This window comes from Leucopleurus acutus, assembly GCF_964270905.1.
Source record: "Leucopleurus acutus genome assembly, chromosome: Y".
Taxonomy (NCBI): domain Eukaryota; kingdom Metazoa; phylum Chordata; class Mammalia; order Artiodactyla; family Delphinidae; genus Leucopleurus; species Leucopleurus acutus.
The window spans coordinates 7,872,956-7,899,009 of record NC_139164.1 but is presented as its reverse complement, the minus strand read 5'-3'; the positions used below and the strand labels follow the sequence as shown (position 1 = coordinate 7,899,009).

General features: G+C 36.3%; 1 protein-coding gene across 4 annotated transcripts in view; it reads right to left on the bottom strand.

The window, feature by feature from the left end:
* Positions 1-26,054, bottom strand: part of LOC309978900 (ubiquitin carboxyl-terminal hydrolase 9X-like) — a 145,825-nt gene that overhangs the window by 44,461 nt on the left and 75,310 nt on the right. For all 4 annotated transcript variants that reach the window (XM_082865562.1, XM_082865561.1, XM_082865564.1 and 1 more), the window contains 5 exons: positions 17,702-17,832; positions 17,251-17,529; positions 13,696-13,821; positions 11,921-12,046; positions 10,718-10,887 (listed from right to left, as the gene is read on the bottom strand). In XM_082865562.1, the coding sequence (XP_082721688.1) occupies positions 10,718-10,887; positions 11,921-12,046; positions 13,696-13,821; positions 17,251-17,529; positions 17,702-17,832 (832 nt within the window). The remainder of the gene's footprint in view (positions 1-10,717; positions 10,888-11,920; positions 12,047-13,695; positions 13,822-17,250; positions 17,530-17,701; positions 17,833-26,054) is intronic.

The following is a 26,054-nucleotide window of genomic DNA, read 5'->3' as shown; positions in this document are numbered from 1 at the left end:
CACTCAAGGAAAAAAAAAGAGAGATGGCAAAAAAATTTGTCGCAGATGAAGAAGGTAAAAACCTACAAGACCATATAAATGAAGAGGAAACAGACACTCTACCTGAAAAAGAATTCAGAGTAATGACAGTAAAGATGATCCAGAATCTTGGAAATAGAATGGAGGCATGGATTGAGAAAATACAAGAAATGTTTAACAAAGATCTAGAACTAAAGAACAAAGACACAGAGATGAACAACACAGTAACTGAAATGAAAAATACACTAGAATGAATCAATAACAGAATAAATGAGGCAGAAGAATGAATAAGTGAGCTGGAAGACAAAATGGTGGAAATAACTGCTAAGGAGCAGAATAAAAAAGAAAGAATGAAAAGAACTGAAGACCATCTCAGAGACCTCTGGGTCAACACTAGACACACCAACATTCGAATTACAGGGGTCCCAAAAGAAGAAGAGAAAAAGAAAGGGTCTGAGAAAATATGTGAAGAGATTATAGTTGAAAACTTCCTAACATGGGAAAGGAAATAGTCACCCAAGTCCAGGAAGCGCAGAGTCCCATACAGGATAAACCCAAGGAGAAACATGCCGAGACACACAGTAATCAAACTGGCAAAAATTAAAGACAAAGAAAAATTACTGAAAGCAGCAAGGGAAAAATGACAAATAACATACAAGGGAACTCCCATAAGGTTAACAGCTGATTTCTCAGCAGAAACTCTACAAGCCAGAAGGGAGTGGCATGATATATACTTAAAGTGATTAAAGAGAAGAACCTACAACCAAGATTACTCTACCCTGCAAGGATCTCATTCAGGTTCAATGGCGAAGTCAAAAGCTTTTCAGACAATCAAAAGCTAAGAGAATTCAGCACCACCAAACCAACTTTACAACAAATGCTAAAGAAACTTCCCTAGATGGGAAACACAAGAAAAAGACCCACAAAAACAAACCCAAAACAAATAAGAAAAAGGTAATAGGAACATACATATCGATAATGACCTTGAATGTAAATGGATTAAATGCCCCAACCAAAAGACGGACACTGGATGAATGGATACAAAAACAAGACCCATATATATGCTGTCTAAAAAAGACTCACTTCAGACCTAGGGACACATGCAGACTGAAAGTGAAGTGACGGAAAAAGATATTTGATGCAAATGGAAATAAAAAGAAAGCTGGAATAGCAATACTACTGTCAGATAAAACAGACTTTAACATAGAGACTGTTACAAGAGATAAGGAGGAACACTACGTAATGATCAAAGAATCAATCCAAGAAGAAGGTATTAACAATTATAAATGTTTATGCATCCAGTACAGGAGCACCTCAATACATAAGGCAACTGCTAACAACCATTAAAGGAGAAATCAACAGTAACAAAATAATAATAGGGGACTTTAACACCCCACTTTCACCAATGGACAGATTGTCCAAATAGAAAATAAATAGGGAAACACCAGCTTTAATTGACACAGTACACCAGACAGATTTAACTGATATTTAAAGAACATTCCACCCAAAAGTGGCAGAATACACTTTCTTCTCAATTGCACATGGAACATTCTACAGGATAGATCACCTCTTGGGTCACGAATCAAGCCTCAGAAAATAGAAGAAAACTGAAATCGTATCAAGCATCTTTTCTGACCACAACGCTATGAGACTGGAAATTAATTACAGGGAAAAAACTGTAAAAATACAAATACATGAAGGCTAAACAGTGCACTACTAAATAACCAAGAGATCACTGAAGAAATCAAAAAAGAAATTAAAGAATACTTAGAAACAAATGACAATGAAAACACAATGACCCAAAACCTATGGGACACAGCAAAAGCAGTTCTAAAAGGGAAGTTTATAGCAATTCTATCTCACCACAAGAAACAAGAAAAATCTCAAATAAACATCTAGCCCTACACTTAAAAGAACTAGAGAAAGGGGTTTCCCTGGTGGCGCAGTGGTTGAGAGTCCGCCTGCCGATACAGGGGACATGGGTTCGTGCCCCGGTCCGGGAAGATCCCACGTACTGTGGAGTGGCTGGGCCTGTGCGCCATGGCTGCTGAGCCTGCACGTCTGGAGCCTGTGCTCCACAACAGGAGAGGCTACAACAGTGAGAAGCCCGCGTACCGGAAAAAAAAAAAAAAAAAAAAAAAAAAAAAAAAGAACTAGAGAAAGAAGAACAAAGAAAACCCAATGTCAGTAGAAGGAAAGAAATTATAAAGATCAGAGCAGAAATAAATAAAATAGAAATGAAGAAAACAATAGCAAAGATCAGTAAAACTATAAGCTGGATCTTTTAGTACCAGAACATAAACAAACTTGATAAACCCTTAGCCAGACTCATGAAGAAAAAAAGGCAGAGGATGCAAATCAATAAAATTAGAAATGAAAAAGGAGAAATCAAAACTGACCCTGCAGAAGTACAAAGGATTATAAGAGACTACTACAAAAAACTATATAACAATGAAACAGACAGCCAAGAAGAAATGGACAAATTCTTGGAAAGGTACAATTTTCTAAGACTGAACCAGGAATAATTAGAAAATATAAACAGACCTATCACAAGTAATGAAATTGAAACTGAAATAAAAAAGCCTTCCAACAAACAAAAGTAGAGGACCAGACGGCTTCACAGGTGAATTCTATCAAACATTTAGAGAAGAGTTAAAACCAATCCTTCTCAAACTCCTCCAAAAAATCGAAGAGGGAGAAACACTCCCCAATTCATTTTATGAAGCCACCACCCACCGACACCAAAACCAGAAAAAGATATCACACAAAAAAAGAAAATTATAGACCAATATCACTGATGAACATAGATGCAAAAATCCTCAACAAAATACTAGCAAACAGAATCCAACAGCAGAAAAAAGGATCATACGCCATGATCAAATGGGATTTATCCCAGGGATGCAAGGATTCTTCAATATACACAAAGCAATCAATGTGAAACATTAACAAATTAACAAACATTAACAAATTATGAAATAAAAACCATATGATCCTCTTAATAGATGCAGAAAAAGCTTTTGACAAAATTCAACACCCATTTATGATAAAAACTCTCCAGAAAATGGGTACAGAAGGAACCTACCTCAACAAAATAAAGGCCATATATGATAAACCCACAACAAGCATCATACTCAATGATGAAAAACTGAAAGTATTTCCACTAAGATCTGGAATAAGACAACGATGTTCACTCTCATCCCTCTTATTCAACATACTTTTGGAAGTCCTAGACACAGCCATCAGAGAAGAAAAAGAAATAAAAGGAATACAACTTGGAAAAGAAGAAGCAGAACTGCCACTGTTTGTCGATGACATGATACTATACATAGAAAATCCTAAAGATGCCACCAGAAAACTACAACTAATCAATGAATTTGGTAAGGTTGCAGGATACAAAATTAATGCACAGAAATCGCTGGCATTCCTGTACACCAGTAACAAAAAAATCAGAAAGAGAAATTAAGGAAACACTCCCATTCACCATTGCAACAAAAAGAATAAAACACCTAGAAATAAACCTGCCTAAGGAGGTGAAAGGCGTCTACTCAGAAAACTATAAAACACTGATGAAAGAAATCAAAGATGACATAAACAGATGCAGAAATATACCATGTTCTTGGATTGGAACAATCAATATTGTGAAAATGACTATACTATCAAAAGCTATCTACAGATTCAATGCAATCCCTATCAAACTACCAACGGCATTCTTCGCAGAATTAGACCAAAAAATTTTACCATTTGTATGTAAACACTAAAGGCCCTGAACAGCAAAAGCAATCTTAAGAGAAAAAGAGTTGGAGGAATCAGGCTCCCTGACTTCAAACTATACCACAAAACTACAGTAATCAAGACAGTACGGTACTGGCAGAAAAAAAGAAATATAGATCAATGGTGCAGGATAGAAAGCCCAGAGGTAAACCCACACACATATGAGCACCAAATTTACGACAAAGGAGGCAAGAACATACAATGGAGAAAAGACAACCTCTTCAGTAAGTGGTGCTTGGGGGGCTTCCCTGGTGGCGGAGTGCTTAAGAATCTGCCTGCCAATGCAGGGGACACGGGTTCGAGCCCTGGTCCAGGAAGATCCCACATGCCTTGGAGCAACTAAGTCTCTGTGCCACATTACTGAGCCTGTGCTCTAGAGCCCGTGAGCCACAACTACTAAAGTCAGTGCACCTAGAGCCCATGCTCTGCAGTAAGAGAAGCCACCACAATGAGAAGTCCGTGCGCTGCAACGAAGAGTAGCCCCCACTCGCCGCAACCAGAGAAAAACCTGTGCGCAGCAATGAAGACCCATCGGAGACCCAATGAAGCCAAAACTAAATAATAATAATAATTAAAAAAAACAATCACAGGGCTTCTATAATGCTATTTAAAAAAAAAAAGAAGTGGTGCTGGGAAAACTTGACAGCTACGTGTAAAAGAATGAAATCAGAACACTAACAAACACCATACACAAAAATAAACTCCAAATGGATTAAAGACTTAAATTTAAAACCAGAGACCATAAAATTCTTAGTGGAAAACATAGGAAAAACACTCTTTGCCATAAACCACAGCAAGATCTTTTTCGACCCACCTCCTAGAGCAATGGAAATAAAAATTAAAAAATGGGACCTAATGAAACTTCAAAGCTTTTGCACAGTAAAGGAAACCATAAACAAGACCAAAAGACAACCCTCAGAATGGGAGAAAATATTTGCAAATGAAGCAACTGACAAAGGATTCATCTCCAAAATTTACAAGCAGCTCATGCAGCTCAATAACAAAAAACCAAACAACCCAATCCAAAAATGGGCAGAAGACCTAAATAGACATTTCTCCAAAGAAGATATACAGACTGCCAACAAACACATGAAAGAATGCTCAACATCATTAATCATTAGAGAAATGCAAATCAAAATTACAATGAGATATCATCTCACACCAGTCAGAATGGCCATCATCAAAAAATCTAGAAACAATAAATGCTGGAGAGGGTGTGGAGTAAAGGGAACACTCTTGCACTGCTGGTGGGAATGTGAATTGGTTCAGCCACTATGGAGAACAGTATGGAGGTTCCTAAAAAAACTACAAATAGAACTACCATATGACGCAGCAATCCCACTACTGGGCATATACCCTGAGAAAACCAAAATTCAAAAAGAGTCATGTACCAAAATGTTCATTGCAGCTCTATTTACAATAGCCTGGAGATGGAAACAACCTAAGTGCCCATCATCGGATGAATGGATAAAGAAGATGTGGCACATATATACAATGGAATATTACTCAGCCATAAAAAGACGAAATTGAGCTATTTGTAATGAGGTGGATAGACCTAGAGTCTGTCATACAGAGTGAAGTAAGTCAGAAAGAAAAACACAAATACCGTATGCTAACACATATATATGAAATTTAAGAAGAAAAAAAATGTCATGAAGAACCTAGGGGTAATACAGGAATAAAGACACAGACCTACTGGAGAACGAACTTGAGGATATGGGGAGGGGGAAGGGTGAGCTATGACAGGGCGAGAGAGAGTCATGGACATATACACACTAACAAACGTAAGGTAGATAGCTAGTGGGAAGCAGCCGCATGGCACATGGATATCGGCTCGGTGCTCTGTGACCGCCTGGAGGGGTAGGATAGGGAGGGTGGGTGGGAGGGAGACGGAAGAGGGAAGAGATATGGGAACATTTGTATAACTGATTCACTTTGTTATAAAGCAGAAACTAACACACCATTGTAAAGCAATTATATGCCAATAAAGATGTTAAAAAAAAAAAAAGAGACATGTACCACAATGTTCACTGCAGCACTATTTACAATAGCCAGGACATGGTAGCAACCTAAATACCCATTGACAGATGAATGGATAAAGAAGATGTGGCACATATATACAATGGAATATTACTCGGCCATAAAAAGAAATGAAATTGAGTTATTTGTAGTGAGGTGGATGGACCTAGAATCTGTCACACAGAATGAAGTCAGAAAGAAAAAAACAAATACTGTATGCTAATGCATATATATGGAATGTTAGAAGAAAAAAAAAAAAGGTACTGATGAACCTAGCTGCAGGGCAGGAATAAAGAGGTAGACATAGAGAGTGGACTTGAGGACACAGGGTGGGACAGGGAAGCTGGGACGAAGTGAGAGTAGCATTGTCATATATACACTACTGAATCTAAAACAGTTGGCTGGTGGGAAGCAGCAGCGTAGCACACGGAGATCGGATTGGTGCTCTGCGATGACCAAGAGGGGTGCGATAGGAAGGATGGGAGGGAGGCTCAAGTGGGAGGGGATATGGGGACGTATGTATGCATATAGCTGATTCACTTTGTTGTGCAGCAGAAACTAACACAGTATTGTGAAGTAATTATACTCCAATAAAAATCTATTAAAAAAATAAAGTAGATTTGACTATCTAAAGTAGTCAAGAAATAAAAGAAATCCAAAACAGAAAAGAAGAAGTAAAGCTGTCACTGTTTGCAGATGACATGATACTATACATAGAGAATCCTAAAGATGCTATCAGAAAACTACTAGAGCTAATCAATGAATTTGGTAAAGTAGCAGGATACAAAATTAATGCACAGAAATCTCTGGCATTCCTATACACTAATGATGAAAAATCTGAAAGTGAAATCAAGAAAACACTCCCATTTACCATTGCAACAAAAAGAATAAAATATCTAGGAATAAACCTACCTAAGGAGACAAAAGACCTGTATGCAGAAAATTGTAAGACACTGATGAAAGAAATTAAAGATGATACAAATAGATGGAGAGATATACCATGTTCTTGGATTGGAAGAATCAACATTGTGAAAATGACTCTACCACCGAAAGCAATCTACAGATTCAATGCAATCCCTATCAAACTACCACTGGCATTTTTCACACAACTAGAACAAAAAATTTCGCAATTTGTATGGAAACACAAAAGACCCCGAATAGCCAAAGCAATCTTGAGAACGAAAAAAGGAGCTGGAGGAATCAGGCTCCCTGACTTCAGACTATACTACAAAGCTACAGTAATCAAGACAGTATGGTACTGGCACAAAACAGAAATATAGATCAATGGAACACGATAGAAATTCCAGAGATAAACCCACACATATATGGTCACCTTCTCTTTGATAAAGGAGGCAAAAATATACAGTGGAGAAAAGACAGCCTCTTCAATAAGTGGTGCTGGGAAAACTGGACAGGTGCATGTAAAAGTATGAAATTAGAACACTCCCTAACACCATACACAAAAATAAGCTCAAAATGGATTAAAGACCTAAATGTAAGGCCAGACACTATCAAACTCTTAGAGGAAAACATAAGCAGAACACTATGACATAAATCACAGCAAGATCCTTTGTGACCCACCTCCTAGAGTAATGGAAATAAAAACAAAACAAATGGGAGTTAATTAAACTTAAAACTTTTGCACAGTAAAGGAAACCATAAACAAAACCAAAGGACAACCCTCAGAATGGGAGAAAATATTTGCAAATGAAGCAACCAACAAAGGATTCATCTCCAAAATTTACAAGCAGCTCATGCAGCTCAATAACAAAAAAAAAACCAATCCAAAAATGGGCAGAAGACCTAAATAGACATTTCTCTAAAGAAGATATACAGATTGCCAATAAACACATGAAAGAATGCTCAGCATCATTAATCATTAGAGAAATGCAGATCAAAACTACAATGAGATATCATCTCACACCAGTCAGAATGGCCATCACCAAGAAATCAAAAAACAATAAATGCTGGAGAGTGTATGGAGAAAGGGAACACTCTTGCACTGCTGGCGGGAATGTAAATTGATACAGCCACTATGGAGAACAGTATGGAGGTTCCTTAGAAAACCATAAATAGAACTACAAATAGAACTATGACCCAGCTATCCCACTACTGGGCATATACCCTGAGAAAACCATAATTCAAAAAGAGTCATGTACCACAATGTTCATTGCAGCTCTATTTACAACAGCCAGGACATGGAAGCAACCTAAGTGTCCATCAACAGGTAAATGGATAAAGAAGATGTGGTACATATATACAATGGAATATTACTCAGCCATAAAAAGAAACAAAATTGAGCTATTTGTAATGAGGTGGATGGACATAGAGTCTGTCATACAGAGTGAAGTAAGTCAGAAAGAGGAAAACAAATACCGTATGCTAACACATATATATGGAATCTAAGGGGGGAAAAAAAAGGTCAGGAAGAATCTAGGGGCAAGATGGGAATAGACACTGAACTACTAGAGCATGGACTTGAGAATATGGGGAGGGGGAAGGATAAGCTGTGACAAAGTGAGACAGTGGCATGGACATATATATACTACCAAACGTAAAATAGATAGCTAGTGGGAAGCAGCCACATAGCACAGGGAGATCAGCTACGTGGTTTGTGACCACCTAGAGGGGTGGGATAGGGAGGGTGAGAGGGAGGGAGACACAAGAGGTAAGAGATATGGGAACATATGTATAACTGATTCACTTTGTTATAAAGCAGAAACTAACACACCATTGTAAAGCAGTTATATTCCAATAAAGATGTTAAAAAATAAATAAATAAAGTAGTCAAAATCACAGAAACATAAAGTAGAAAGGCATTTCCCAAGAGGGAGGGTGTAGGGGGGAGTAGTGGTGGCAAGATAGGTTGGAGAATTAGTGTGTAGTGGGAACAGAGTTTCAGTTCTGAAAGATGAAAAAGTTAGAGCTGTATTGCAGAACCATGTAAATAACTTTAACATTAACTGTAAACTTTCAAACAGTATGATGTCACATATTTTTACCACAATAAAATAAATTAAAAATTCTCAGTAAAATATTGACAACTAAATACAGAAATATATACAACATGACCAAGTGAGATTTATTCCAAGAATGGAAGAGTGGTTCATTATATAAATCAGTTATGTTAATACAACACATACATATAAAAAAGGGGAAAACCACATGACCATCTCAAATGATTCAGAAAAAACACCCAAATTTCAACTTTTTCATGATAAAAATACTTAATAAGCTAAGAATAAAAAGGAACTTTCTTAGGAGAGTAAAGACATCAATGAAAAACTTGACAGCTAACATCACATTAGATGAAAGAGTGAAAGTTTTCTCTCCGTACCACGAACGAGAAAAGGATGCTTGCTGTCACTATCTCTATTCAACATAACAGAGTAAGTAAGCAAAGGCAAATGACACACATCCAAATTGCAAAGGTAGAAGTAAAACTACCTCTTTTTACAAATGACAGGCTCTGATATTGAGAACACCCTAACAAATCCATTCAGAAGCTTAATCCAGCAAAACTGTAAAACACAAAATCAAACACAAAAATCATGTGTATTTCTAGGTACTAGCAACGAACAACCCAAATAGAAAATTAAGAAAACAATTCCACCTAGAATAGCAGCAGAAAGAATACTTTTAAATAAAACCAAGAAGGTGCAATAGTGTCAAAAGAAATGAAAGAAGACCTAAATATAGAAAGATAACCTGTATCACATACTGAAACTTAACATTGTTAACATGTTAATACCACTCAGAGCAATCTATAGATTTAATGTAATTTCTTTCAAAATTCTTTTTATCACAGAAATGCAGAAACCTATTCTAAAATTCAAAGAAAAATGGACTTACTTAAATGTCTAACTAGAGATTTCTCCACAGAGGATATACCATAAGCACATGAAGAGATGCTTAACATCACTAACCATAAAGAAAAATGAAAATCAAAACTACTGTGAGATCCACCACACACCCATTAGGGTGGCTATTATTAAAATGTCAGAAAATAGCAGGTATGAAAGAGGATGTGGAGAAACTGAAATCTTTGTACACTGCTTGTGGGTGTATAAAATGGTGAAGCCACTGTGTAATTCAGTTTGGTGGACCCTGAGGAAGTTAAACACAGGATTTCTACATGACTTAACAGATCCACTCCAAATTACATGCTAAAAAGACTGAGAATGGGAACTCAAACACGTATCTGTGTTTACAACAATGGTCATAGCAGTACTACTCACAATAGCCCGAAGTAGAAACAATCAAAGTGTCCACCAACAGATGAATGCATAAGCAAAAATATAATACATAAAGCGAAATATTATAGAGCATTAAAAATGAAGGAAATCCTTCAACAAGCTACATGTATGAACCTTGAGATTTTGCTAAATGAAACACAAGAAGACTAGTATTGTGTAATTCCACTTATATGAGGTACTGACAATAGGCAAATTCACAGAGACAGGATATATATTAGAGGTAAACAGTGGCACAGAGGTTTGGAAATGGGAGTAAGTTACTACTTAATGTGTTTGGTATGATGAAAAATTTAGGAAATAGTGGTGATGACTGCCCAACAGTGTAAATGTTTTCAATGTCCCTTAACTGTTCACTTAAAAGTCATTAAAATGTCTAATTTTTTGTTACAAATAACTATACACTTTACCACAATTAAAAAACTGTAAAAGAAATTTAAAAATCAACAGGGGCAATTTCCAGAGATGAAAACATATTTAGGTTAAGTGAAAAATATTAAATACATGTTTCCTAAATATCAAAGTGCTAATGTAGACAAGAAAAAGGTTTCCTTATTTGACTTCTGAGATAAATTTTGATCAAAATTAATTCATGTCTGCCTAAAAGAATAAGGTCAGACTTCTCACAAAACAACAATAAAAAAAAAATCACTTACTTGCTGGGACAGTGCAACAGTAAGTCAATGATAAATGTCTGCCAGTCCTTTTCTTTACTAAGTGCATCCAGGGCTGTTGGAATTAGAGCAAAACATAATGTCATCACTTCCAATGCTTCACAGCAAACCTGTTCATCTTCCATGTCTGGCCCATTGCTTGTATTGGTGGTCTGTAAAATTATGATGAGGAGTAAATTACCAGTGATACAGTTAGGACAAAGTCACAAACCTTCAAGTTAGTATTTAAAACTTATGTATACTCACTAAAGACCATTTGTCTTCAGTCTCTTCACCTGTAGCTTTTGAGACCCTTTGGAATATATCCCAAAGAGGATTAAAGAAGTATGCTCAGTAAAAGCTAAGAATTACTTCCTTGTTCTTCTGGGTGTAAGTGGTGTACTTCTGCATTAATCATGATTCCTTTCTAAAGAATAACTCTGGCACTGTACTTGGTTCTTTGATTAGTTTTCTTGTACAGCGTATCTAAAATGCCATTTTATTAAAAAAGCAACTAGCTTACACAAATGTTGAGGAAGGTTATAGAAGACTTTTCCAACCTAAAATATATTCAAGTTGGTAGCTAATAATTTATAATCTGCCACTACTTATCAAAAAAATAAAATCAGTATAATATACGTCTAGAACAGAATAGTCATTCAAATATTCCGAAAAGGAAGCTCTACAATTCCATTAACCACTTTCCTCTCTTAAATATACAGAAATGACTATCAAAGACAAGTAAACAGAATAGAAAATCAAAGAGCTAAACAAAGTCTCATTTCTGCAAATAATTTGCTTAATCAAATGAGAAACAGGGATAACACCTAAATGGTAGAAACCGTTGCTGCTTTTGTGTGCTATAAAAGAAGCAAGTAAAGTACTTGGACGTCATAATTCCACAAACTTGAAGAAAGAATAATAATTAAAGAAAACTGGGAAAAGCAAATTCTTTATGGCGTAACTATATTCAACTCAATAAGAGATTAAAAAAGTTTTAGAAAAAAACTGCCTTACAGTGAGATCTTGAAGTAGTTTATTTTCAAAATAAAATTTTATACATTCTCATCCTAACTACAGAAGTTTATCTTAAACCATTAGATACACAGTGATTGGTCTTTAAAGATGGCAGACAAGATGAAAAATTTAGTCATATACATAATTAACGTGTACACAAAAGGAATGCACTTCTGTAATAACTCTTACCATCTCATAAATTTTAGTGATTTCTTCATTTGGGCTAAATACTAGCTCTAATGTCCCACATCCTGATGCCCAGATGATTTTTTGTATAGCTCTAATTTCACAAATATCAGGCATATATCTTGAAGCCTGAAAGAAAATGAGTAATTAAAGTGCTGACAGAATAAAATAACTATGACAGTCTATGCTATCTTTAAGATGCGAAGAAGCCTTGGTCCTGCAGATGCAAACTATTATATATAGGATGGATAAACACCAATCACAGGGAACTATATTCAATATTCTGTGATAAACCATAATGGAAAAGAATGACAAAGAATGTACAGCAGAAATTAACACATTGTAAACCAACTATACCTCAATAAAATTAAAAAATAAATTAATAAAAGAAAAACAAAGTAGCCTTGGTCCCATGTTTTTTTGGATCTTAACGTCAAGTCATACAACATATACAGACAGGGCTTCCCTGGTGGCACAGTGGTTAAGAATCTGCCTGCTAATGCAGGGGACACGGGTTTGAGCCCTGGTCCAGGAAGATCCCACATGCCACAGAGTGCTCCAGAGCCTGTGCGCTACACCTATTGAGCCCACATGCCACAACTACTGAAGTCTGCGTGCCTAGAGCCCGTGCTCTACAACAAGAGAAGCCACCACAATGAGAAGCCCAGGCACCGTAATGAAGAGTAACCCTCACTCACCGCAGCTAGAGAAAGCCCGCGTGCAGTAACAAAGACCCAATGCAGCCAAAAAGAAATTAATTAAAATAAACTAAAATATATATATATATATACATACACACACACACACACACACATACACACACACACACAGATGAAGCAAAATCATGCTTATCAGCTATAGCCACAATGTAGGCTTCAGGTTAAGATCTAATCTGGCTTGAACATATTTCATAAGAATTTTACAAACACAGAAACGAAATTACCCAGCCATTCCACTCCTATGTGTTTACCCAGAAATAAGAAAACATGTGCCAAAGAGGCACTTGTGACTTACTGGTGATTTTCAAAATGGCTCTATTCCAAATAGTAAAAAAACTAGGAATAACACAAGTGTTCATTAACAGAACATGTAGGATGACCATAAAGTGTAATATTGCTCAAAATGGATAAAGTATTGACATATAATACAGCACCGATAAATTTCAAAATCATGCAGACTGAAATAATCCAGACACAAAGGAGTATACAATTTTTTTTTTAACTGGATAGAATTTTTACTGGCATTGCCTTGATTCTATAGATCAATTTGGTAACTTACACTTTTACCATATTGTCTTCTACGTTACAGAAGACTCCATGTATTTGTCTTTAATTTCGTTTATAATATGATTTTATTTATGTAAAATTTAAGAAAACGATTACTACTCTACAGTGACAAAAGCAGCAGTAAATGCCTGCAGTAAGGAAGAGAAAACTTTTGGGGCTGACAGAAATACTCTGTTTCTTGACTGTATCATTAATTTAAACATTATGTCAAAACGCAGTATATGTTTTATTTTGATCTAGTTTATGCAATATATATTATAGCTCAAAAGGCCAGTTTAAAAGTTTTTAAAAAGTACTTTCTGAAGTACTGATGTTAATATGTAATAGTAAATACAATTTTAGCAAATTTTAGTTAAAATAAGAGAATCTAAAGTGATACTCTCAGAATATTCAACCTCAGGTTGTGATATTCATGAGTAAGTAGAGACTGTGTCAAGAGTAATAAAAAATAAGCCAACCAAGGTCCCAGAACTTTCAAAGTATGATACTAACCTCATCAGATATTTGTTGAGCAAGACGTATGGATACATTTCTAAGCATGCACTCAGATGATGGGTTAGGAATGCTCTGAAGGGCATTTTGTAGCACCACTGCTTGATCATGACTCATGTGGTTAATCTGAAAAAAGTTAACCTTTTTACTTGGGAGTAAAAAACTTGTACATGATTAAATTTCAAAAATTTGTACATAGCAAAAACCCAACCATTTGCTCCTCATCCACCATCACTCTCTGAGGATGTCATCCTTCTACTTATCTACTGTAGAATATATGGTGCTCAGCATAAAAAAGCATTTCAGATTGCCAACCTGTAGACTGCCTCTGTTAGTTGCCTTTTAAAAAGTGACAATACTCCTCTGCAAACTCCAATTTCACATGAATTCAACTGTTTCTACAACTATGTTCACTTTCACTTGCATGACATAATGACACAGCTCTGAACTTTATAGGTCTTTATAGGTCTCTAGCAAAATCCTTTATAGGTCTATAGACTTTATAGGTCTCTGGCAAAAATCCTTTTCCCAGGTCTCCTACTCAGCAAATGACCATGCTTGCTGTGATATGACTAAGAAAACTGAGGGTACCAAATAAACAGACTTTCAACTTCTTATCATCTAATCTCTAAAATTATTTCTCTCACTTCCTTCCCTTTCAGTCTTTAAAATGGTTTTTATATTTTGTTCATAAGTACTTTGTTAACTGTGCTCTAAACACACATCACCAAAAATGTGCTGAAGTCTCCCCCATCCTCTGTATATACCTTTCTTTTACAGTCAAGTTTTGGTAAGAAAATCTTTTCAAAAATAGATGTTTTAAAAAATTCTAAGAGTTTGCAGAGGTGTTCCTACAGTCTCTAGGTGGACAACGAAGACTGACTAGGTACAAGGCTTCCAGCTCTTCTCTCTTAACTTCAAATGGGACAAGTTTAACTTTTTGTTTAATCTTTTGTTATTTATTATTATGTACATATTAATTATTTAAATCCTTCCATAAGTATTTGAAGGTCTACTTGCCAGGTGCTACTACATGAGATTTCAAATAAAAAGTGAATGTAGCACAGGTGGTATAAGTACAGTTTCAGAATAAGTACAGTAGCATCTTCAAAGAGTTAAAACTCTCAGGTCCTTTTTACTATTTGGGTCAAGTTATTTCACCTCTTTAGATCTTAAATTTTCACTTAAAAAATAGGAAGAAATAAAAGTGACTGACCAAATATATTTATATTAATGATTAAATAAGATAAAGTATAATAATTAACATAAAGGAATTCAATATATTTACATGATTACTAATTTCCAATGAACTAGCCTGAACACATAGGAATCATGTGTGCTTTTGTTAACATTTTCACCTTAAGCAATATATGGTATATAATAGATGCATGATAGATTATCTGTGCAAAGACTAAAAACATGTTTTCAAACAGTTAATTCACTTTTACTAATTATTTAGGGTTTATTTTTTAAATCAAAAGCTTAGGGCACTTTTACACTGAAATTCTTCTTGTTAAGAACACCACTGATATGTTAATTTCCAATTCAACTCAGTAAACTGGGATGAGGATTAAGTATGGTATACAAGGTAAAAATAACTTTCCTTTCACTTACTGTATTGGCAGAACTAAACATTTTCTATTAAAAAAAAACAAGGTCTGGGCTTCCCTGGTGGTGCAGTGGTTGAGAGTCCGCCTGTTGATGCAGGGGACATGGGTTCGTGCCCTGGTCCGGGACGATCCCACATGCCGCGGAGTGGCTGGGCCCGTGAGCCATGGCTGCTGAGCCTGTGCATCCGGAGCCTGTGCTCCGCAACGGGAGAGGCCACAACAGTGAGAAGCCCGTGTACCGCAAAAAAAAAAAAAGGTCTAAAACTTCATGGAAAAGGAATTAAGTTAAAGAAGTAATAATAAAAGTATAAATGTGGAAATGATAAAGTTTTACTTAAGAGTATAAATAAATTCTTAAATCCATGAGGAAAAACACCCAGAATTAATTTTCTTCACTAGTTACTGTATTTATCAACTTGTAACCCTCTTCTAAATATTATATGTGGTTCTATAATAAACGTATTTTAAATGCTAATTTTTCACTTAACTCCTTACTAGAATGTGGGCAGCTTGCAATTAGACCCTATTATGTATCTTTGTATCCTTATGGCATTTTCTAAATAGTAAGTCTTAGGGAAAAGAACAAGAAGATACATAAAATTGCTTTGTTACTTCATTAAGCCACTATGGAAACGATCATGATCAGAACCTATCTGTTTTTACGTAAATATGCACAGAAACCACAATACAAAGCAATCAAACTTACAGTGAGGACAGAGCACTATAAATTTCTTCTCTAAAAGTGCTTGCATAAATTTTAACTTTTCAAATCAAATTTTCAAAATTATATAAAAACATAGAGACTATAAATAACCTTTAAGTACCCATTATCTAGCTTCAATAATTGTAAACAGAAGGCTAAACTTGTTTCACTGAATCCCCAACTCACTAACTCTGCCCACATCACCCAGAATTATTCTGGAGAAAATCCCAGACATTCTATTTTATTAGAAATGACTTAGCGTAACTCTTATTTTTTTTAATTTATGCTAATTTTTATTTTTTTATTTATTATTTATTATTATTCTTTTTGGCAGCCCCAGTGGCTTGAAGAATCTTAGTTCCCTGACCAGGGACTGAACCTGCATCCTGGCAGTGAAAGTGCTGAGTCCTGACCACTGGACCAGCAGGGAATTCCTAATGACTCTTCTTTAAAACAATATCCACAATACTACTCTCCCACCTAAGATAATTAATTAACTCTAACATCAAATATCTAGTAATTATTTAAATTGCCTTAAGAACTAACCCATTTCTGATGAAAAATAATCTGTATGCCTAAGCTAGTTTATCTTCAGCAATTTAATAAAACCATCACTTGTAATGTAAATAAACTCAATTTCAGTGACAATTGGAAGCCACATTCAACATTTGCATCAAATCTCAGCATATCTTGAGAGCATCTGGTGAGCATCTGTGCTTTAAGGATGCTACCAGCATAAACAGAGAGTCTTTGTCAGTCGCAGTAGTTACATTGCTCAGCGGGATGAGACGTGGGTGACATGCCAAATACATCTTTTCTTCTATAACCAACTGTCTTTATATAACTTTCAGGTATGAGCCAACAAAAGATTCATGTGAAGTTTTTATGAGACTTAAAACAACTGAAAAGTAAAAAAAAAAAAGGGGGGGGGGATACTTAAGGGGAATGAAGTATCCTCTGAGGTTACTGTAATCAGTATATCACATTTACATTTGGGGACTTCCCTGGCAGTCCAGTGGTTAAGACTCTGTGCTTGCACTGCAGGGCTCCCAGGTTCAAACCCTGGTCAAGGAACTAAGATCCCACATGCAGCACAGCGCAGCCAAAAAAAAAAAAATTTTTTTTTTAATATTTCAACACAAATATAACTTAATAGAGTGAATTGAACTTGCATGCTCTCACTGAAGGCTCTAACTTTAAAAATTAAATATTAACCACAAAACATTTTTAAAAATGTATTACCGGTGTTATGGGATCTGCACCACCTACAACTGGTTGACAAGCCTCTGCTACAGCTCGAACATGGCCATAGCCTATAGCAGTTAACAAGAGTTTGGCTATTTTAAGACCACTGAAGTAAGCACCCCTTCGTGTCTCCATATCTGTATTAGGCAGGAAGTTATTTCTTGTTAGCATACTCAGCACAAGGGGTAAGCCACCACTTTTCAAGAAGTGAAGTTGAAAGTCAGAGGAATCATCTGCCAAAAGTGCACCAGCAGGCATTAACAAGGCATAAACTACCTGGAAAAGAGAAGGGTGGGGGGACAGAAACTGTATTAAAGATGTTAAAAATAAATTTATAACTTCTATTTCCCTTATCATTGCTAAGAAATTCTTAACTATTTCAAAAGATTATACACAATCATATCACCACATCATGAAAAATTCTACTTTTGAAAAGGAAAATACCAACCTCTGTTAGGTACAGCACTCGGGAGGCAGAAGGACCAAAGAAAAGTGAATCAAGAGATGGTCCAAGGTTATTTTCTCCAAGTTTTGCCTGGTCCAAACAAACAGCTCTTAATTTTTCTATTGTTGTGCTATCTGCAAAGAAAATAGACAAAGACTAAAGTAAAATATTCAATACGTTGTTAATATTTCACATATATACTGAAGAGTATTAAACATGAAACATCATCTATAAATTCAATTAAGCTGAGCTATAAGTTCACATGTTACAAGACATAACCAGATCTGGACTGGTTAATGATCAACCAGGGCTCTTTAATCGTCAACCCAATATATGAAGGGAACAGTTTCCTATCCAGAGTCCTAAAATCAACAGGTTCTCCTTCATCCACTGGAGACAGAAAAAAAAAACACAAACCACAACACTGAAAAGGAATTAGTTCTTGAAACACAAACACAAGCTCCTCCCACCAAGTTCTCAATTATCTGTCTCATATGACATTACACATAAACTATTTGAGCTTTACTGAAAATTTTGAGTTTCAAAAGAAGGTACACTTTAAAAAGAAAATGACAAAAGTAACAATTATTCTTAATGTATACTTAAAATAAGAAAAGCTATTTATTTTGTTTTGTCATATAAAGATGTGAAGCTTAGAGAAAAAAACCCCACACAGTGAAAGATTACACTAAAAAGATAGTTCCTTCTTAGAAGAAAACTTAGCAGCAAATCTGCATGACCTTAGATAAGGTAATGATCTCTTATATATGATGCCAAAAGAACAAGTGTTAAGAAAAAGAGATAAACTTGACTGTAACAAAGGACATTATTTACAGAGTGAAAAGAGAACACACAGAAGAATAGTTTAAGTTATGTGATTTGATAAAGGACTTGTATCTGAATATACCAGAACATTTACAAAACAATAATACAAATAACCCAAATGAAAAATAAGCAAAGGCCTTGAACAGACATTTCTCCAAAGATATGCAAATTGGTAGTAAGCACATCATCAGTCATCAAGGAAATGCAACTCAAAATCATGATAAGATACGACTTCACATGTTGGTGAAAACGTGGAGAAAATGGAACCCTTATACCTTACTGTGGGAATAGAAAATGTACCATATATTTTACCATGATAAGAAAACAAAAATAAAAGCAAGGCAAATGACTCAGTGATTTTTTGGAGGCACCCATGGTGAACTGACAGATATTAATGATGCTGCTCAGTATTTGTTCAGGATAAGGCAATGTCAAGTTTTCAGTGATTAAAGAACTGAACAAATCAATAGCAGAATAACTGAGGCAGAAGAACGGATAAGTGAGCTTGAAGACAGAATGGTGGAATTCACTGCTGCAGAACAGAATAAAGAAAAAAGAATGAAAAGAAATGAACACAGCCTAAAAGACCTCTGGGACAACATTAAACGCAACAACACTCACATCATAGGATCCCAGAAGGAGAAGAGAGAGAAAGGACCAGAGAAAATAGGTGAAGAGATTATAGTTGAAAACTTCCCTAACACGGGAAAGGAAAGAGCAACCCAAGCCCAGGAAGCGCAGAGAGTCCCACACAGGATAAACCCAAGGAGAAACATGCCAAGACACACAGTAATCAAACTGGCAAAAATTAAAGACAAAGAAAAATTGCTGAAAGCAGCAAGGGAAAAATGACAAATAATATACAAGGGAACTCCCATAAGGTTAACAGCTGATTTCTCAGCAGAAACTCTACAAGCCAGAAGGGAGTGCCATCATATACTTAAAGTGATGAAAGGGAAGAACCTACAACTAAGATGACTCTACCCCAGCAAGGATCTCATTCAGATTTGATGGAGAAATCAAAAGCTTTACAGACAAGCAAAAGCTAAGAGAATTCAGCACCACCGGCTCTACAACAAATGCTAAAGGAACTTCTCTAAGTGGTAAACACAAGAGAAGAAAAGGACCTACAAAAACAAACCCAAAACAATTAAGAAAATGGTAATAGGAACATACATATAGATAATTACCTTAAACGTGAATGGATTAAATACTCCAACCAAAATACACAGGCTTGCTGAATGGATAAAAAACAAGACCCATACATATGCTGTCTACAAAAGACCTGCTTCAGACCTGGGGACACATACAGACTGAAAGTGAGGGGATGGAAAAAGCTATTCCATGCAAATGGAAAACAACAGAAAGCTGGAGTAGCAATACTCCTATCAGATAAACTAGACTATAAAATAAAGAATGTTACAAGAGACAAGGAAGGACACTACATAATGATCAAGGGATCAATACAAGAAGAAGATATAACAATTATAAATATATATGCACCCAACAGGAGCCCCTCAATACATAAGGCAACTGCTAACAGCTATAAAAGAGGAAATTGACACTAACACAATAATAGTGGGGGACTTTAACACCTCACTTACACCAATGGACTTAAATTTAAGAAATCATATCAAGCATCTTTTCTGATCACAAAGCTATGAGATTAGAAATCAATTACAAGGATAAAAATGTAAAAAACACAAACACATGGAGGCTAAACAATATGTTACTAAAAAACCAAGGGATCACTGAAGAAATCAAAGAGGAAATTAAAAAATACCCACAGACAATGAAAACACGACGATACAAAACCTATGGGATGCAGCAAAAGCAGTTCTAAGAGGCAAATTTATAGCTATACAAGCCTACCTCAAGAAGCAAGAAAAATCTCCAATAAACAATCTAACCTTACACCTAAAGGAACCAGAGAAAGAAGAACAAACGAAGTCCAAAGTTAGCAGAAGGAAAGAAACATAAAGATCAGAGCAGAAATAAATGAAATAGAAACAAAGAAAAGAATAGCAAGGATCAATAAAACTAAAAGCTGCTTGAGAAGATAAACAAAATTGATAAATGATTAACCAGATTCATCAAGAAAAAGAGAAGACTCAAATCCATAAAATTAGAAATGAAAAAGGAGAAGTTACAACAGATGCCACGGAAATACAAAGCATCCTAAGAAACCACTACAAGCAACTCTATGCCAATAAAATGGACAACCTGGAGGAAATGGAAAAATTCTTAGAAAGGTATAACCTTCCAAGACTGAACCAGGAAGACACAGAAAATATGAACACACCAATCACAAGTAATGAAATTGAAACTCTGATTAAAAATCTCACAACAAACAAAAGTCCAGGACCAGATGGTTTCACCGGTGAATTCTATCAAATATTTAGAGAACAGCTAACACCCATTCTTCTCAAACTCTTCCAAAAAACTGCAGAGGAAGCAACACTCCCAAACTCATTCTATGAGGCCACTATCACCCTTATACCAAAACCAGACAAAGATACTACAAAAAAAGAAAATTACAGACCAATATCACTGATGAATACAGATGCAAAAACCCTCAACAAAATACCAGCAAACAGAATCCACCAACACATTAAAAGGATCATATACCATGATCAAGAGGGGTTTAGCCCAGGGATGCAAGGATTCTTCAATTTACACAAATCAATGTGATACACCATATTCACAAACTGAAGAATTAAAACCATATGATCATCTCAACAGATGCAGAAAAGGCTTTTGACAAAATTGAACACCCACTTATGATAAAAACTCTCCAGAAAGTGGGCACAGAGGGAACCTATCTCAACATAATAAAGGCCATATACGACAAACCCACAGCAAATATCATTCTCAATGGTGAAAAACTGAAAGCTTTTCCTCAATGATCAGGAACAAGACAAGGATGTCCACCACTCTCACCACTATTATTCAACATAGTTTTGGAAGTCCTAGCCACAGCAGTCAGAGAAGATAAAGAAATAAAAAGAATACAAATTGGAAAAGAAGTAGTAAAACTGTCACTGTTTGCAGATGACATAATACTATACATAGAGAATCCTAAAGATGCTACCAGAAAACTACTAGAGATAATCAATGAATTTGGTAAAGTAGCACGATACAGAATTAATGTACAGGAATCTCTTGCATTCCTATACACTAATGATGAAAAATCTGAAAGAGAAATTAAGGAAACAATCCTATTCAGCACTGCAACAAAAAGAATAAAATACCTAGGAATAAACCTACCTAAGGAGGTAAAAGACCTGTATGCAGAAAACTAAAAGTCACTGATGAAAGAAATCAAAGATAACACAAACAGATGGAGAGATATACCATGTTCTTGGATTGGCAGAATCAATATTGTGAAAATGACTATACTACCCAAAGCAATCTATAGATTCAGTGCAATCCGTATCAAATTACCAATGGCATTTTTTACAGAACTAAAACAAAAAAAATCTTAAAATTTGTATGGAGACATAAAAGACTCCGAATAGCCAAAGCAATCTTGAGGGAAAATAAACGGAGCTGGAGGAGTCAGGCTCCCTGACTTCAGACTATACTACAAAGCTACAGTCATCAAGACAATATGGTACTGGCACAAAAACAGAAACATAGATCAATGGAACAAGATAGAAAGCCCAGAGATAAACCCACACACCTCTGGTCAACTAATCTATGACAAAGGAGGCAAGGATATACAAGCAGAAAAGACAGCCTCTTCAATAAGTGGTGCTGGGAAAACTGGACAGCTACATGTAAAAGAATGAAATTACAACACTCCCTAACACCATACACAATAATAAACTCAAAATGGATTCAAGACCTAAATGTAAGACCGGACACTATAAAACTCTTAGAGGAAAATATAGGAAGAACACTCTTCGACATAAATCACAGCGACATAAATCACAGCAAAATTTTTTTGATTCACCTCCTGGAGTAATAGAAATAAAACCAAAAATAAACAAATGGAACTTAATGAAATTTAAAAACTTTTGCACAGCAAAGAAAACCATAAACAAGACCAAAAGACAACCCTCAGAATGGGAGAAAATATTTGCAAATGAATCAATGGACAAAGGATTAATCTCCAAAATATATATAACAGCTCAATATTAAAAAAACAAACAACCCGATGAAAAAATGGGCAGAAGACCTAAATAGACATTTTTCCAAAGATGGCCAAGAAGCACATGAAAAGCTGCTCAACATTACTAATTATTAGAGAAATGCAAATCAAAACTATAGTGAAGTATCACTTCACACCAGTTAGAATGGGCATCATCAGAAAATCTACAAACAAATCCTCGAAAGGGCATGGAGAAAAGGGAACCCTCTTGCACTGTCGGTGGGAATGTAAATTGGTACAGCCACTATAGAAAACAGTATGGAGGTTCCTTAAAAAACTAAAAATAGAGCTACCATATGATCCAGCAATCTCACTACTGGGCATATACCCAGAGAAAACCATAATTCAAAAAGACACATGCACCCCAATGTTCATTGTAGCACTATTTACAATAGCCAGGACATGGAAGCAACCTATATGCCCATCGACAGACGAATGGATAAAGAAAATGAGGTACATATATACAATAGAATATTACTCAGCCATAAAAAGGAACGAGACTGGGTCATTTGTAAAGATGTGGATGGATACAGAGACTGTCATACAGAGTGAAGTAAGTCAGAAAGAGAAAAACAAATATCATATATTAACACATATATGTGGAACCTAGAAAAATGGTACAGATGAACTGGTTTGCAGGGCAGAAACAGAGACACAGATGTAGAGAAGTAACGTATGGACACCAAGGGGGAAAAGCGGCGGGGGGGGTGGTGGTGGTGGTGGTGTGATGAATTGGGAGACTGGGATTGACTGGATACACTGATGTGTATAAAATGGATGACTAATAAGAACCTGCTTCATAAAAAAATAAAATTAAATTTAAAAAAAAGAGGGCTTCCCTGGTGGTGCAGTGGTTGAGAGTCTGCCTGCCGATGCAGGGGACACGGGTTCGTGCCCCGGTCCAGGAAGAACCCACATGCCGCAGAGCGGCTGGGCCCGTGAGCCCTGGTTGCTGAGCCTGCTTGTCCGGAGCCTGTGCTCCGCAACGGGAGAGGCCACAACAGTGAGAGGCCTGCGTCCCGCAAAAAAATAAATAAATAAAAGAAAAGAAAAGAAAAAGAAAAACAAGGCAAATGACTTTGAGTGATTTTTTTGGGGGAGGTGACAGATATTAATGATGCTGCTCAGTATCTGTTCAGAATAAGGCAATGTCAAGTTTGCAGTGATTAAAGAACTGGCCTCTAATTAGATAGTCTGCATTAAACAATTACGTATGAAAATATTCTCAAATAAGCTGAGAAAACACTAATTAAATACAAACAGTAAAATCTGATAAAATTATCATGGTAATTGTGTATGTGGAAGAGAAAAAGTCTTAGGAAGAAAGACTCACAAAGCTTGTGAAAATGTAAGATATTTAAAACCTATGGTCATTCGTTCACTGGATTATTCATCAGCAAGTAGTGTGTGGAAAACATTCAAATCTATCAATATGTTATTAACCAGCAGTGTCAATAGGCAACTTCATTTACTTTCATGGACTTAATATTTAGTTTATAAAGTTTTGTTGGAAACAGAATCAGGGTATTCTGACTTGCCCTACCACATAGCAGTTCAATGTTTTAGCAAAATGGTAATGTTTTGTTGTGATTTTTAAAAGCTCAGGTTTAAGAATAAAAATTTTTTTATACAAGTAGAAATATTCTCAAACACTGGAATGGTTTAGGAGTTTAGATTTTGCTGCAGACTTGATGCTTCTTAATGAATTCAACATACAATCACAAGGGAAAAGTGCTGAAAATACTGCAGTAAAGTTATTAAGATGCCAACTAACACTGTTTGATTCACAAGTGGCCAGCCCTCGACATCTGCAGATCTAGCATCCAAGCGTTCCACCAATGTGAATCAAAAATACTGAAAAATCAAAACAAAACACAACCTAGAAGGTTCCAAAAAGCAAACCCTGAATTGACCATGCACCATATACTACACTGAAACCAATCGAATTAAGCGATGTTTAAGTATACTCTGCTATAGCCTCCCAGCACTTCACAGACCCTGAATCTATCTCCTGCACTCACTGGGCACTGCTCACATCTTCTTTGTTTGCTCGTGTGTGTACTGTTTCTCTGAAAAAATGGCTCTAAATGTAATTAACTGGTCAAAGCAATCTGTCAGAGGCTAAGGAATATAAAGTGCCATCTGTAAACAAGAAAATCAAAATCTTTGTTCCTTTGACTTAAAGGCTGTAAAGTTAAAAGTTGAGCATTCACACAATAAAACAAAAAGCTGAAACTTGTGTGTTTGTGCTGCCCCTACAATGGCTAAAATAGTCTTGTTTCATGATTATCTGTTTGCAATGACTGGGAAAACATTAAGCGTGTGGCTAAAGGACATGTTAGAGAACATATCCTATTCATGGTGAAATTATGACCGAAAAAGCGTTTAGTCTCCATGAGCAGTGCTGTGAGGGGTTTCAGGAGAACAAGAGGAAAGACTTTAAGGCTAGTAAGGGACAGCAGGATAGCTATATATAAAGCACTACAGCCTCAAGAACTTAGAGATCATGGGATAACCGGCACTGGCTGATGCTGAGGCAGCATCAACATTTCCAAAGGGGCTCAAGAAATTCATGGAAGCAAACGGCTACATCAGAGTAAGTCTTCCATTGTGATGAAAAAAGCTTGCTCCGGAAAAATGTGTCCAATAGTACCCACATCCATAAGAATGCCAAGCTATCTCATCCTTGGGATGGCTCCACGAGTGTTTCATTCTTGAAGTGAAGAAATATGTCGATGAGAAGAATGTGCCATTCAAGGTCCTCCTAACTGGCAATGCTCCCAGTCAACCCTAATCTAATCTCTCCGCTTCATGTGGAAATGATGTTCCTGACTGAACCTCCACTGATCCTGACACTGGTAATTTTTTTTAAATTACTTATTTATTTATGGCTGTGTTGGGTCTTCGTTGCTGAGCGCATGGGCTTTCTCCAGCTACAGCGAGTGGGGGCTACTCTTGGTTGCAGTGCGCAAGCTTCTCATTACGGTGGCTTCTCCTGTTGCAGAGCACAGGCTCCAGGTGCATGGGCTTCAGTAGTTGTGGTGCATGGGCTTAGCTGCTTCTGTGGCATGTGGGACCTTCCTGGACCAGGGCTCGAACCTGTGTCCCCTGCACTGGCAGGTGGATTCTTAACCACTGTGCCACCAGGGAAGTCTCTGACATTAGTATTACTGATCTCCTCCCAAGTGTCAGAGTCTACAATCTGAACCCAGTTCTCCCAACGTAGATGATCTTTTTAACATACTATCAGAGGTTTGAGTTACCCTGGTGTTTCACAGCTTAGCAATAGTGCCACACATCTCAGTGATGTTGTGTGGAACACAACATCAGCACTGTAGGCAACTGAACAGTAATTGTCGTCAACACTGTGATCATCAC